The 16,580-nt window shown below is 41.4% G+C and overlaps 1 protein-coding gene across 1 annotated transcript in view; it reads left to right on the top strand.

The window, feature by feature from the left end:
* RYR2 (ryanodine receptor 2) overlaps positions 1–16,580 on the top strand; it is an 810,210-nt gene that overhangs the window by 773,845 nt on the left and 19,785 nt on the right. The window contains exons 98-99 of the mRNA XM_019549810.1: positions 11,237–11,297; positions 13,619–13,765. Of these exons, the coding sequence (XP_019405355.1) occupies positions 11,237–11,297; positions 13,619–13,765 (208 nt within the window). The remainder of the gene's footprint in view (positions 1–11,236; positions 11,298–13,618; positions 13,766–16,580) is intronic.

Raw genomic sequence — 16,580 nt, 5'->3', positions numbered from 1 at the left:
TAGGGTCTGGAACCAACTTCCAAGAGAAGTGGTGAAGGCTCCTACCCTGAGGGTTTTTAAGAGGAGGTTAGATGAACACCTTGCTGGGGTCGTTTGACCCCACTACTCTTTCGACTAGATGATCTACCCTTCCGACCCAGAAACTATGAAACTATTAAATTATAGTATTGGATACGATGGCCTTCTGTACCATATTTACCCCTTTGTGATAATTTACTTTTTAACCAAGTTTTCACCATTATCCATGGTGATGGTTTCAGTGTATTATTTTATATTTTTCAGGGAGTGAAAATGAGTTCTATCCTTACAATACAGTGTCTTGAGAGCAAGGGTTCTTTATCCTTGTGTCCCCTTTCTCATGTTAGGAATGCAATTTAGGATGGTGATATCTCTGTCACCCTGCAGTTTGTGGACCAGAAACTGAGCGAGATAGTATTGTTCTATTCAAAATGTACACTTCTGAACATAATATTGACTCCATACAGCTTTTATTTTAACTTTCTAAGGAACAGATTTCAAATGAACTGCATCTTTTAATTTTGACTGGTCAAGAAAATGTGGCTTCTACTCTCTGCAGTATGGAAGCAGTCGGTACTCTACAAGAATATCTTCCTTAATCTTATTGTTTGTACTATCATAGCACTGATGGACCCTTACTTACAAGGTAAGGTTCCATTGTACTAAGCATTGTGCAGACACAGAACAACAGACAGCTCCTGTTCCAAAGAGATTTTGGTCTAAGACAAGAGGCAACTGATTGATACAGACAGGGAAACACTAAGAAGCAGTGAGACAATGTTGATCAGCCTGATAGGCAATAGCTATTGTATATGAACAACCTTACTGTTGTTAAGGCTTGTGTGGATATCACAGAAAAGAAGAGTTCTTAGGAGAGATTTAATGGTGAATAATGATATAGCTTTGAGAAAGTTATGGGAAGCTCTTCATAGTTATTAGGAAAGGCATGGAGGAAAACACACAAGTACATATTTGAAAATCTAGCAGTTGGGGAGTAGATGCTGACATCATGGACTGATCAGAGGTGGGAATCAATCTCTTTCTACTGAATGAAAGTTAGAAGTGGGTCAGGCTGTGAAGGATTAAAAGTAAAGACAGCCAGTTTGTGCCTGATGCAACAGTGGATGGATGTATAGAAAAAGATGTTGTGTTAAAAGCAGTGGACTAGGAAAATAAATTTTAACAGCTACTTTCTGTATAGACATCAGTAGGACAAAATTGCATTTGTTAAGGCTAGAGAAAGGAATGTTGAGACATGACATACTGAGATAATGGATCACCGTTTTAGCTATGAGTTTATATTAGTCAAGTTAGTCTTAAGTCAGGCAGGTGGCAGGGTGACACCTTGGAACAGGGCTGGGCAATTATTTTGGGCAGAGGGCCGCTTACTGAGTTTCAGCAAGCCATCAAGGGCCACATGATGGGCAGCTCAGGGCACATTAATATTAATTTTCTAAATTTTTTAGGGGCCCCGCAGGCTGGATAGAATGGCCCGGCAGGCTGCATCTGGCCTCTGGGCTGCGTTTTGCCCATCCCTGCCTTAGAGACTAACTGGTTCATAGACACATGAGTTAATGAATCAATAATGCGTGCAATGCAAAAGAAGAGGGGAGAAAGTGAAATAGATTATAGAAAACAACAGAGTAATTTAATATATGTGAATTTTTCTTCTGTTGAACCTTTGCAGAGTAACTAGGGACTGTGGCACCCATCTACCTGCAGCCATGGGATCTTTCCATAGTCACTAGTGTTCAGTATTATAAGACAAACATAATAATGAACTAGCAGAATAAACTAGTAAGAACACATTTAGCAATATAAGTGAAAACGGAAGATTAAAGGTGGAGGGGAGATGTCACCATAAATCAAAATATTTTCCACTCTTAGTAAGATCTAGTAAAGCAATTTTGGTAGGGTTTTATCTCATTTTACTTCCTGACAATGTAGCTGAGTGATATTTGAATGAGAAGCCATTCTCTATTGTTTTTCCTAACCCTTTAAATTCAGAACAAACCTGGAAGCTTGTTATATAAAGGCTGCACATTTTTTTCTCTCTGGTGTAATTTCTGTGTTATATAAATATCATCACCATAATCCTAATCAGGCAGTAAATGTCACATGCTGAACATGTTCTGAGTCACCGGGGGGATAGCTCAGTTAAAACTTCAGGCTTAAGTCTCTGCAATGATGTTTGCTCTGGATGGAATAAATGAATCTTAATCACTGTTGACTCAGGAACAATTACTGACAGAATCATCATACCTCTAGTAATATGTGGTCCAGTCTCATTTTTTAACCTTTGCAACATTGCCTCCAAAAATTTTGTTGTACTGATGTCCAACCTGTTCACAGTTCATACAAAATAAAAAAGTCAGGTGGAATTCTCTTAAAAATAGAGTTTACAGTTAGTTTCTGTTCATTTAAACTTCTCTTTTTTTTAATACAGAGTAGTAACAGCCATGTTTCTCTCAGTTACAGGATGCAGTTTCTTATTACATGAGTCATTCCAAGAAAAGGAGCAAAGGGAATGGTGTAGCAGGGCACACTATTTGTTGAGAATAAGAGTATGTAGGAATAGACGCCTTTGGGCACCTATCCATGAGAAATGAGGCTGCTCCAATGTTCTGTAATTACAGTGCATCAGAGCAGGCTTGATTAATCAAGTCTGCTGGAGGATGGTAATTACTGTACTCCAGCAGACTGTAGTATTGTGTGCATCAGCATCCCCATACTTAAAAATGGCAGTGGGGGCACTTTAACTAAAACATGTCAAATGAGCTTTAGTTAAAAGCAACCCTGCTGCCAATTTCAAGCACGGGGATGCTGATACAGGAGACACTAAAGGCACTTTAGTTAGAGCTCATAGAGCCACTCTGACTTAAGCGTCCTCCACCCCCCTGGAACATGTGTATAATGCCTATAGAATACAGACACAAAGAAATAATAGAAACACATGGAAATAATATAATAAGAGTAGTAGACACATAGAAAACCAGTGTTGTGATGATATGTGATTTGCTTTGCTGTCTTAGCCAGGGATCAGCAACCTATGGCACACAGGCCAGATCCAAGCTATGGAACCATTGGGTGAAGCCCATGGGTTTGGGGTTCCAGTGGCATTTAGTAGCAGGGGCTTCAGCTGTAGTCACTCTCCCCATGCTACCACAGGGACAAGCAGTAGTAGCAGCAATGGGGTCAAAGTGCGTGCCCGCATGTCTTTGACTACAATCACTCTGGCCCATAGCAAGAAAAGGTTGCCTAACGCTGGTGTAGACCATTTTTAAAGATCAACGTTGTTTAGAAGAAAAGGAATAGAGCTGCGATAGGTTACAAGCTACTTTGAGCAGAGGTGGTTGGCCTGTTTGGCTGTATAAATAATACTGTATTTTCTTGCATGCCACACACCAAATAAGACCTTTGTTTTTGGCATAATTAAAGAAAAAAAAACCTTTTCCAGAGGTGCTGCTGGAAAGAGCAGGGGCAGTCTAATCTTCACTCAGCTTCCTGACTAACCCTAGATGCTCCTGAAGGGTGGTCTACATGAGTAGATCTACAATTTAGAAAGAACTAAAAGAGTTTCCAAGGAGGTGAAATAGGAGAAGGGAGACAAAGAATAACTAGCAGATAGCAAAATCACCCAAAGAAAGGTTAGCTTGATTAGTGGAACTTCAGGACCATTAAAAAGGAGACATGATTGTTAATTCCCACAGAATGAAGAACAGTGAACCATTAACCATTAACATTAATTAATTAACTCCCTCAGCTTCCTGCATAGAAATACCACTGCTGCTTCCAGGGGGAGCAGAACTCAAAGTGGGATGTGTCTATTTAGGGCAGGGAAATCTCTGCTTAAGAAATACACCCCAAATTCTCTGCTTAAAAATGCACCCCAAATTTGGGAAGCTATTTTTGGGGGGAAAAGTCATGCATAGTATGTGGATAAATGTGGCAATTTAATATAATTCCTGCAGGAGCTCAAATAATTTGATGGCAAAATGTTCTTTAAGTGGTTAATGTTTAAACAAAGCAAACAAATGTCTAAAAACTAAAGGAAAAATACACAGCCTATAAACAAGATGCCATGGTGATGCAGATACACATCTTGTCTGTTCAACAAATTCCATGATCCCTTTTACCAGAAAGAAAAAAGTATATTTATAGAAGCAAAAAAAATGTAGCTTCAAGTCTTGGGATATTTTTACAGAATTGATGGAGAAAAAGGGTCTGTTTGAGTAAGAAATCTGGAGGAACTTTAGGAGGAGAGAGGAGAGAAAAAAGTGTGGAAAATATCATGTACAGATACTCTCCATCTAGCCAATTGAAAAAAGGTGTTAGGGTGAGGGCTGGTGAAGGAAGGTCAGCAACAAGGTATTATTATAACAAGGGAATAAGTTCTTCAGAGAATTATCGAGTCATTTTTATTGCCAATAAAATGCTAACCAGAATATTTGAGGGAAATAGTTTTTAGCAAAATACTGATGGACATAAATTTCTGAATTAACTTTTCTTTGTTTGGGTGTCTGTTTTTAAAACATTTCACTTACTGTGTTAACAGGGTCATTACTGCTAAAACCACAGTAGCATCCAAGGTTGGCTAGGAGTTCTACATACACAGAAGACACAGTTCTTGCCCTGTGTCTTAAAAGGATAAAGAATGAAAAAAAGGAAAAAGAAGAAACACAACTGTCACATAACCACTCAGCAGGTATCCAAGCTCAGCTACCTGTTGAGCAGTGACTTGACAGTTTTGTTTCTTCCTTTTTTCCTTTATTTTTTTTCTGCAGATTACCACCTTGTAGTGGTGGAGAGGCTTGCATGTTCCAATGATCCTGAGAGCAATGCCATCGGGAGCTTTATATTCCTGGTAAGGTTACCCATGGTGGCAAGGTCGAGGGTGGGGTTTCCTGATTAAAGGTGATCCAAGAAAACCTCAATGGCAGACCAGGTGGAAGAAAAGTGGAACTCCCTTTTCAGCATCTGTGAAGCATGGATGAAGGCTGCAGCAGATCAAGGATCTCCGATTGTCTTGGATTCCATGTCATTGGACTTAGATCCCTATCTGTCAAGGACCGTGCATTTGTTGGCATGCAACAACGTCCTCATGCTAAAAGAAGTCATGCATAGGCATCTTCCTTATAGGAACTATACATCTCCTCTGCACAACAGGAAAGTCCTACGGCAATTGGCAAATGGTGACGGGAACTGAACTATGAGATCTGGAAGTTCCTAGTCATGAACCAGCATGTAGGTGGTAGGTGTTTGCTTCAGTCGTCTTGTTTGAGGACAGAGGCAGTAAGAGCAGTTCAGCAGTTGCACCCACAATTGAGTAGTCCTATTTAGGATCCACTCTGCTTACCCCACATGGGGAGGGGGCTAGAAAAGGTGCCCCAAACATAGTTTGTCTCAATCAGCTCCTGGCTGGATCACCTCTATGCAGTCACAAAGAAACAGAAATGATTTTCGGAACCTGGAATGTACGAACATTAATGTACTACGCAAATAGCGATTGCCCCAAGTGAAGGACAGCAGTCGTCTCTTGTGAACTTACGAATTTCAGCATTGACATTGCTACCCTATCTGAAACTTGACATGCTGGAGAAGGACATCTGAAAGAAGAAGGTGGAGGATACACCTTCTTCTGGAGAGGGAGAACTAAAGAAGATTCATGGGCACGTGGAGTTGGTTTTGCCATCAAAAATGAACTTGTGAACCGACTCTCAGAACTCCCAATTGGCATTGATGGACACCTCATGACTCTCCATCTAAAACTTGCTAAAAACCAAAAGTGACAATTGTGAGTGCATATGCCCCAACTCTTGATGCCAATGAGATCATGAAGGAGAACTTCTACTCACAGCTTGACACTATCCTCTCAAATTTCCCAAGGGAAGATAAAATCATCCTTCTTGGAGATTTTAGTGTCAGATTGGGAAGAGACTCAAAACTTTGGAATGGTACTATTGGAAAAGAAGGCATTGGGAATTCAAATGCTAGCAGGGCCCTTCTCCTCCTGATGAAATGCACAAAACATGGACTTGTCATCACAAATACCCTGTTCCATCAAAGGAACAAATTCAACATGTTCTGGAAACACCCAGGATTGAAACACTGGCATTTGATCAACTACATGATTGTTCAGGCTCACAATCACCAGGATCATTGATTTTATGATTCTATGAGTCAGAAGGGACCTAGACAGATCATCTAGTCTGACCCCCTGCCATGGGCAGGGAGGAGCCCTGGGGGTGGGAGGGGTCATAAGACCCTAGCCAGGTGCCTATCCAGACTCCTCTTGAAGATCTCCAGGGAAGGTGAGAGCACCACCTCTTTGGGAAGCCTATTCCAGGCTCTAGCCACCCTTACAGTGAAGTAGTTCTTCCTAATATCTAACCTAAACCTATCCTCCCTCAGCTTGTGGCCATTGTTCTTGGTGACTCCAAGGGGGGCCCTGGTGAACAGACTTTCCCCAAGTCCCTGCTAGTGGCCCCTGATAAGGTTGTAGGCAGTCACAAGATTCCCCCCTCAGTCTCCTCTTCTCGAGACTGAAGAGATTCAGGTCCCTCAGCCTTTTCTCATAGGAGTGGCCACGGAGGCCCTCTACCATACAAGTGGCCCTCCTCTGGACCCTCTCTAGGTTCTCCACATCCTTCTTGAAGTGCGGCGCCCAGAACTGGACACAGTACTCCAGCTGCGGCCTGACCAGTGCTGCATAGCGGGGGAGCAAGACCTCCCTGGACCTGATAGTGATGCCCCTGTTGATGCATGACAGGGTGCGATTGGCTCTGCCTATTGCTTTGTCGCATTGGCAACTCATATTCATCCCGGAAATCAGGATGTCCTGATTTACGAGAGCCATGACTAGCACTGATGACTGTTGGACTGACCACTGCTTCATCTGTACCTGCATGTCCATTAGGATTGCTCCTAAATGAAGAATGCAAAGGAAGCAGATCAGGCACAGGATAAACATTGAGTACTTGAAGGACCCACTCAAGCAGAAAGAATTCCAGCAACTCCTGAATGAGACACTATCAACAGAACACCCAGAAGGAGTCAAGGAGCACTGGACGGGACTCAAGATAGCGATTCTCTCATCCTGTGAAAATATCATATGATACAAGACCAGAAAACATCATGACTGGTTTGACAAAAATGACACTAAAGTTCAAGGTCTCATCAACAGGAAATGGGAAGCTTTGTGTGCCTGGTGGAATGACATCAACTCTGCCATCAAGGAAAATTCACACCAATAATTAAAATCAGAGATGCAGAGGAGAATTTGAGAACTGAAGCATGAGTGGTAGATTCAGAAATCAAAACAAATCCAACATTTTGCTGACATCTGTGACACTCATGGCTCCTTCAGTGCTACCAAAGCTGTGTACAGCCCTGGCACTCAAGGCCTTAATCCTCTAAAATCAAAGGATAGAACAACACTCCTGAAAGACAGTGAATCCATCAATGCTCGCTGAAAAGAACATTTCTAGGACCTTCTGAATCATGATTCAACTGTAAATGAAGATAAGATCAATAACTTTTTGCAAAAAGCAATTAGAGAAGACTTCAGTTTGCCACCTACTGTGGTACAGGTTGGGAGTGGAAAATGAAGAATAACAAAGAAGCTGGTGTTAATGGAATACCCAGAGAGGTTTTCAAAGGAGGAGGAGAACAATTTACGAGGCAGCTTCATGTCCTCATTCTTGAAATCTGGAACAAGGGTAGAAATCCCAGGCAACTTAAGGGATGTCATGTTTGTTACTATCTTCAGGAAGTGGGGCAGAGCTGACTGCAGTAACTACCGAGGCATCTCATTGTTGGCTACTGCTGGGGTAGTTATTGCCTGTACCTTGCTAACCACCTTCTCCCAAACACAGAAGAAATCCTTCCAGAATCTCAAAATAGCTTCAGACCATCTTAAGGAATGGTGGACATGATCTTTACAGCATTTCAAATCTAGGAGAAGTGTCATGAGCAAAATGAACCTGTCTGTTTGGCCTTCATTGACTTCCCTAAAGCCTTCAATTCTGTAAACCATGAAGCGCTATGGAAAAACTTGTTCAAAATTGGCCGCCCAAATAAGTTCATCAGTGTTCTGAGCCTTCTCCACAACAACATGTCAGCCAGGGTTCTCAGTAACAAGAGTCAAACAGAGCCATTTGGGGTGAAAACTGGAGTGAATCAAGGTTGCATCATCGCTCCAACTTTGTTTCCCATCTTCATCTCCACCATAATACACCTTGTTGACAGAAAGCTCCCACCTGCAATTGAAATTGTGTATAGGATGGACTGAAGAATCTTCAACCTCAAACAGACTCAAATCCAAAATGAAGACCACGACAACATCTATAATGGAGCTCCAGTATGCAGATGACAATGCTGTCTTGGCTCAATTTGAATAGGACCTCCAAACCATTTGTAATGTATTCTCAGAAGTCTACGAGAGTCTTGGCCTAACTCTAAACATCAAGAACATGCAAGTCCTTTACCAACCTACTTCAAATGGAGAAACAAACCCCACCTCCGCTCAAATCAATGGAGAATTGCTGGAGAATGTGGATCATTTCTCCTCTCCTGGAAGCCATCTTTCAGCAAAAGCAGACATTGAACCAGAAATACAACACCTCTTGGAATGTGCAAGTGCAGCCTTTGGACGTCTGAGTAAGAGAGTCTTCTTAAATCATGACATCCTTGCTGAAATGAAATTCTTGGTTTATCAAGCCATTGTCATTCCAACTCTGCTGTATGGCTCAGAAACTTGGACCATATACAGAAGTGGTGCCACATACAAAGTACCACCAATGGTGCCTTCGCAAGATCCTTTGGATTAGCTGGGAGGATAGATGCACAAACATCAGCATCTTGGCCGAAGCAAATTCCAACAGCACTGAGGCCAGGATCATCCAAAACTAACGTTGTTGGACAGGTTATGTTGTTTGCATGCCTGACTCCTGCCTTCCAAAGAGAGTCTTTTTCTCATAGCTGAAAGAAGGTCAGCAAAGTAGCGGAAGGCAAAAAAAGCATTTCAAAGACACCCTGAAGGCAAACATTAAGAGGTGTAATATTGATATCAACACTGGGGAGACCCTTGTTTAGGACTTACCAAAATAGAAGATGACTTTTTGGGAAGGATGTCAATACTTTGAAACAGGTTATTAACAGGCAGAAGAGGAAAAGAGGAACAGGCAAAAAGAACATCAGAACATCCAACGCAGTGACACAGTGCCCATCTCTCCTGGAAACATCTGTCTTCACTGCAACAAGACATGTGGATCTAGAATTGGGCTATGGAGCCACCTATGGACTCACTATTAAGATCCTTAGAAGACTCTCTTACTTGTTCTCTTACTTATACCCATCATCATCAGCTGAGCTCGAGAGCACCCTAACCAGGTCCTCTCTCCCAACTCTCCTGCCATGCCTTAATGTTATCAAAATCTTTAAGGAAGGGTTCAGTGGTGTAACAATGTATCCCCCACTAGGGGTATTCACAGTCTAAATGCAGCTGAACTTGGGGCTCTGCCTCCCCTACATCCTGTCCACATGCTAACTGATGGTGGCGATGCTTTATGATCTCTTGCAGTACCTTCAGCCTTTCAGATTCACTCCGCTGCCATTACCTTATGTCCAGTCATCTGATGCATCAGTGGGTAGCTGCCAGACTCAGTAAAGTTTACACAGTGCCCTTATGGCCACTCGTCTTGCCCTCGCTCCCTGGGTGCTATGCTCGGAGCTCCTGGCTAAAGGGACCCCCAGGACACTGGCCCAGTATGCCCCTCAAAATTATAATTAAAGCAAATAAAGGAGAAAGCCTCCATTAGGGAAGGACTAGCTATAAATTGCTTAGATGACCCCTTTTGACTTTTCTATTCTATATCTTTCTCCTCTTGAGTGGGTTGAGCCCCTGAGTGGGGCTGAGCCGGAATCCCCACACCAGTGTGCTGAGGCTTTCCTGCTCTTCTTCAATGGGCCCTTGCCACTTGAGTGTCCTACTGCCTCAGCATCTTGAGACACCTTCTGCCCCAGCCTCTTGCCCAGTGGCAACTGCCTGCCCCCTCTCTTCAGCATTGCTAGTGCCTTCTAAATTTTCCCTGGTGGTGCCGGTGGCTGACATCATCAGCCATGCACTGCCTAGTTTGATTGACAGCGTACTCAAAAACTGGCACAGCAGTGCCATGCATTGCCATGGTCCCAGCTCTCCCTGCCTTCCAGGTAAGTATTCCCCCTCTCCCTGGGCTTTCTGCCCGGCCCCCTCAGGGTTGGGCAAGGTTCCCAGAATTCCTGCCCATTGTGCACAGTCTCCACCATCACAAAAACTAAACAGGAGGGGAAAGGAATACAGCCTACATGTACAGGTTAGATTCTGACTGCTCTTCACTTGAATGTGCACTTTTGAAGAAAGGTGGTAAGGAACTTGCTATGCTTTTGTGCAGCCTAAAACTGGCCAGACAGAACTATAAACCTTGTGCTCAAAGGAATTTAGAGATTGTTGCATCATTACTCCTTCTTATGGCACCAGATGCTCAGTGAGGTAATGGCTCTGGGGTGGCGGGGCAGCTGGAGAGATACTGGAAAAGCTACTCATGTATTAATTTGTACTGATAGGAAGAAAGGGATGGCCTCATAGAGGGTTTACAGATGGCACCCATAAAGAGGTGTGTAGCATTTTTTGTACTTAGGGAGCCCCAGGAGGCACGCTGTAATTCTCAGATAGATTTTTCTTTGCTGCTTCCCTGGCTTCAGTAGAGCTTCATAATGTGCCCAAAGGGCACAAATTAGTCCACAGTAATTGGGGATCATTTGTTTTCCTTGTTAAATGTGCTCAATTATTTCTCTTCTGTGAAAGAACCCTCCCATCCTCTTTCTTTTACTAGTTCCCACCTTCATTTTTATATCTTTATGCCATTTTCATTTTCAAGAATACACATTCCTGATTTCAGTATGATACAGCCCCATGAGGTTTGTTTGCTAAATATTTTCCTACTCATGTTTCAGATGGAGCATCCTACAATAATAGCATAAATTGCAAGCATGCTCTGATATTGTTTTATCTATAGTAAAATAGGTCAACTGCAGCATATACAGGATAATGGTTTTGCTGTAGAACAATTACTATATCATGTCTTTATTGTATTTTGTCTGTCTGTCTCTCTCCCCCTTTCCTCCCTCCCATCCCTTCAACTCTATTTGTCTGTCTATACACATACACTTTTTTTTCCAGGCTAAATTCCATTGACGTGAAGTATCAGATGTGGAAATTGGGAGTTGTTTTCACTGACAATGTGAGTTACTTTCAGTATTTGTACTATAAAGTAGCAAGCAGTCTTCTAATCATGAGGAGTTTGTAAAAAAATAATGAGAGTTTATGACTTTTTATACTATTGGTAACCTGCAATTTATTACTCTAAGTCTAACTACCCTATTTTAATTTGTATCTGTAAATTCTTTTAAATTACATAGAAACTATTATAGAAACTCTCTTTACTTCAGTAAATTTCAATTAGTTCTTTTGGGGTCATTCTCTGGGTTGCTTTCTTGTGGACTTCAGCTGTGCACAGAAAATTTCAACAATCAGTTTTGGGAAAACAAGAAAAGAATATATGTACTGCAGTATATTGGTGTTTATATTAACTTGAGTCACACGTAAAATAACAATCCTATATCTGAAGCTTAGAACAATTGCAAATGAGCATAGCTGATGTAAAACTAATTTTATTGCACATGAGCATAGATGATTGTATTTTTTATACCAATGTAACTGGAAGTAGGATTTGGCACAGAATGGAGTTTATTTACTGTTCATCTGTGTTTATAAAAAAAATAGCTTTTTAAATATATCTGACCTTAATATTTCACCAAGTCATAAGCTAAGCTGGACTTTAAGGATTTGGGCCCAGTTTCATCCCTGCAAAATGGTGTGTGGGAAGCCCAGGTTAAACAGATGCTGAAGGCCATTAGAAATCAAGGTCTAAAGAGGTAGAAAAGAGGGTTGGAAGGTTACTCTTCACAACTGGAAGGAGATAAGTATTATAAAAACAGCAGGTGATGGTTTGTATGTTATGAGATGGACTGTACACTAGGGCAGTTGTAAGACCTTCCCCTGGGATGAACAGGCCCTGGTACACATCCATGAACTTCTATATATCTCATCTTTTTTCCTTACCTCTTTTATCATTATGAAGATAGATATTTCTCCCCCTACATTCTATTTGTTTCTCTTGCTTGACTCTTGAGTAAAGTTATAAGACCCTCTTTTGCCAATATAAAACACTATGATGCAACAGTTGGACTCTGGAGTTGGAAATACTTATTGATGCCATTAACATCTATGATAGCAGCAAACAGAATAACAATAAACCCATAATACTCCTTTTATAAATGTCCATTTGTTTTAAGAAGGCAAGCTAGATTGGCATGTTATAGAACAACTAAAGGTATGTACAGACTCTAAACTTAGATGGACCAAAGTAGGATTAGGTTAATCTAAGTGCTGAACTGTACGTACATTTGGGGAGGTTAGATCAGGAAAAAAATGCCTGGCCTGATCTAACCTAGTGTACCTGAGAGGTGCACTAAGTTAGACTGGGCATGGGGTAGCCCGATTTACTGACTGTATGTACATATTTAGAGTGCACACTGGGGCTGTGATTTTCCTACCATCAACTCCAACTCTGACTGGCTTTTTTTAGTGCCCCTGGATGGTGAACCCTCCCCACTCTCTGTGGACCTGTGAAAACGCTGTGGACCCACTACTCTGTCCCCACCAACTTTCATTCCTGGCAGAGCTCCTGTCACCAGTGAACACGTGTACAAGCGGGGACCCAATCTATGATCACACCACTTAAAATTAAGTTGTGTGATTGTAGATTGGGTCCCAGGAACATCTGCCTAAATCAGATATGTATAGCATAAGGTTTTGTGAGTTTGGGCTCATGAAAGCATATGCTATATATTTCTAATTTATTTTTTATGCTGCAAAACTACCATGTGTTTTGCTTGATTTCAGACTAACATGGCTAACTACCCCTCAGTTGTTAGAAACCCAGTATGTTTTCTTTAAAAACAGAGATGCAAACATAAGAGCTGAGAAGGAAATACTTTTCCAAACCTTTGAAAAATCTGAAAATATCAAAAAGTTCCAGTTCTGAATTACATCCAAGGGCACACAATATCAAATGTTTTGTGATTATTTTTTTATATATAGCTCATTACTCAACTGTTATATTTCAAGCCAACAATCTCAAAATGTTTTGTTTAATATTTTAGATAAGTTTGTTTAAATGTTGAAAATAAGGGTTTCAGTAGTTTAAAAACTAATTTTATACATTTTAAATGAAAAAAACATGAAAATGAATCTTTTCCTGTGACCCATTTCATCTTTGTTGAAACATTGTTATTTCATCCATATTCTGACAAAAATGTCCTTTCACTAATGCCCAACAAGCTTTTAGCAAACATAACTGTATTACATAGCTGTAAACTCAATAGAGTGGCATTAAAATATTTTTCTTTGGCTTTGTGAGAAAACAAAGGCTGGACATAAAGACTATGGATTTCATTTCTCATTTTGATAATGTAATTCTCTTTGCTTTTTTCCCCCTAGTCTTTCCTTTATCTAGCCTGGTACATGACCATGTCAGTCCTAGGCCATTACAACAATTTTTTCTTTGCTGCTCATCTCCTTGATATTGCAATGGGATTCAAGACACTACGAACTATCCTTTCATCAGTGACCCACAATGGCAAACAGGTATCAAGTTTCATCTCTTACTTTCTTTTTTTGTTTGTTAAAGGAGTGCATAGCTTGTTTCCACCCATGCCTGAATTCAGACTGACTAGTAAAATCAGTTGTCTGTGTGTGACAGTAGCTATATACTCTAATTATGAAGTTAGATGCATGTCAGTAGAGGAACTGGTCTCTAAGATATGAAATCATAGTCGTTACCATGACTTCCTGGTCATTAATTTCAGTCTGCTGTTTCAGGGAACCATGTCAGATAATCCTGTTAATAAATTGATGAGGATCCATCTTAAAAGTAATTAGTTTTTTACCATGTCCCCTCTCCCCTGCTCTGAATGGCAGGTTGCATCAGAACTGCACTTTCCTACTGGTAAGAAAATTGACTTCCAGTCTATTAATATTGAAGTTGTTTCAGACAGATACTAGAGAAAGACAGAAGGTAGGGCAGGATGGCACCTTAAAGATTAACTGGTTCAGAGAGGCATGAGTTTTCATTGGCAATCACCTACTTAGATGCAACAAGTCCAAAGTATGTGGTGGGAAGGCCCAAGTACTTCTTCAGAAACATTGAAAAGAGATTAATCAGATATTTTATCTCAAGGTTTCATCTACATGTTGATTAATGCGCTTTTGGTAATGCACATTAAATTTAGTACCTCCATTGTGAGGTACTAGAAAAAGGCACATTCGCCCATTTTAATGCTCATTAGTGAAAGCATACTTTTTTGTGACACTAATGCACATTTAATGTGTATTAAAGTGCATGTGTAGATGGGTCTAGAAAAGGGACTATCAAACTGTTCTCCATGGAGCTGAGACCTGACCTAAAGTTTTTGAGAGTGAAGTAAGGTAGTTTCAAGGATGTTGAGTGGACCATGAGAAGATCTCCCTTTTTATGGAATTGCCCACAGAATGAGAAGCTTGACTTACCTGGGAAGTGGCAAGTAAAGAATAACTGCTCCTTATTGTTGCCTTAAACATTTTGGATTAGGAAGCTCTGCTTGGTGGGTAAAACTATCTTTTTGTGTGGACAGTATAGAATGATCTGGAGCTTATATGTGGTAGCTTCTCTGTATTTAGGCCTGCAAAGAAATATGTGGAGAACATGTTTAGAGGGGAAAATTTAATGAGGAAATGTCCACTCCAAATCTCAAGTATTTGTCCTGCAGTAGTTGCCCTTTTATGGGCCTTCATTCCATGTGCTGTATATTTCATACAGCTCTGAGCAGCTACTGTAATTTTGAGTTAAATTTGTTTAAAGCAACTGTTAAAACAAGTATGTGAATAAATTATCATAGCTTCTGCAGTGACTTCTGGGATCTGAACTCTGACAGATGATTATACAGCAGGCCACCTCGAAGCAACTCTCCAAAAGGACAAGTTGATTTACTGCAGTATTGTTACAAGGGCCTAGAGCAATTGAGAGGGGTTTTTTTTTAATGTAATTAACTATATTTGGCTTACACAACAGACTAGGACTCTCAAACAGCAATACAAATGAACCCTCTGCAGTATGTGTCATTAAAAATATAGTGTAAACAAGAATATACCTTTGCCTCTGGTGGGGAGATAATCCATGATTTACTAGTATGTTACAGGTACTAGAGAACCCAGGTATTATAAAAATGCTGAAGCCTTAATGTATTAGTGCTGTATTCTAAAAAGATATAGGTTGTTCATACTGCTGCTACAATGTCACCATAGAGTTACTTTTTTTTTTAAATGCAGGTGATAAGTCATGCTCATAGATGTGGCATGTAAAATAGGAAATTGTATGTAAAAGACTGACACCTCTTGCTATTATTTAATAAATTTATCATCTTAGCTGTTGTATTTTGATAGAACAGGAAGTCAGACATAAATCTGGATCAGCCATATAACTGAAAGGAGAATTTGGTCACCCTAGATTTGTGACCACCTGTTGTCAAACTGAGTACATGTAAACTTTAACCTATATTAAAATTGGTTTTATGTTTTTTATAGTGATGCCTATAATATAGCCTTTACTATATTACAGAACAATAAGGTTGGAGTGATGTTATATCAATCCTTGAACACCTAAAAGTGCTAATATTGCACAGCATCCCACAGCACCATTTAAAAGATCCTGTGACAGCCTAAGGCATTCTGTCTTCCTGATTGAGAATTGCTTATTTAGATGCACATAGCTGAGTTGCATTCAGAATACTTGGGTTAAGTTTTAGTCTCTAGGTCTCAACTCTATAAATGGGTAAATATTCTTGGCCAGATAAGTAGCTCTGGATTTAATCCCTTACAAGTAAAGAACATGACATTTGAGGGTATTATCAGTAATTAATACGCTCCCGCTCCCCCGAAGCCCCCCAGACAACCCCTCAGCAGCCGCAGAGCCCCCTGCCGACCCCCAGCACAGCCGGAGGTAAGCGGGCTTGTGGTGGGAAGGGGTTAACTCCTCGCTCCCTGGGAGGAGGCCGGCTGCATTGAGCCGGGCCGGGTCAAGCCCCCGCCCAGGCCCCTACTTGGCCCAGCCCTCCAGGGAGCCACACGACCAGAGCTGCATGAACAGGCTGCGTAAACAGGTGCTCGAGTTAGCACGGAGTTCGCGCAGGAGAGGGCGCGGGAGGGCACGAGACCCTGCCTGCGACCCGCCCAGAGTAGTTAGTCCCAGCCGTAGCCAGCCTACCAGAGGCATAACATGGATGGGCACGCACCGCACCCCAAGGGTTCCCTTGGGTTCTGCGCCCCCGCCATCGGGCACCTCAGAGACGGCCACCCAGACGGAGCCCATGGTTCTGGGCTCCACGCAGACGAAGCCCCTGGCTCTTGGCTGCGGGGGCTGCCTGTC

The sequence above is a fragment of the Crocodylus porosus genome, unplaced genomic scaffold (genome assembly GCF_001723895.1).
Source record: "Crocodylus porosus isolate Cpor-Errol unplaced genomic scaffold, CroPor_comp1, whole genome shotgun sequence".
Classification (NCBI taxonomy): Eukaryota; Metazoa; Chordata; order Crocodylia; family Crocodylidae; genus Crocodylus; species Crocodylus porosus.
Note: the sequence above shows the minus strand (reverse complement) of the source record. Positions and strands in the feature narration are given on the sequence as shown.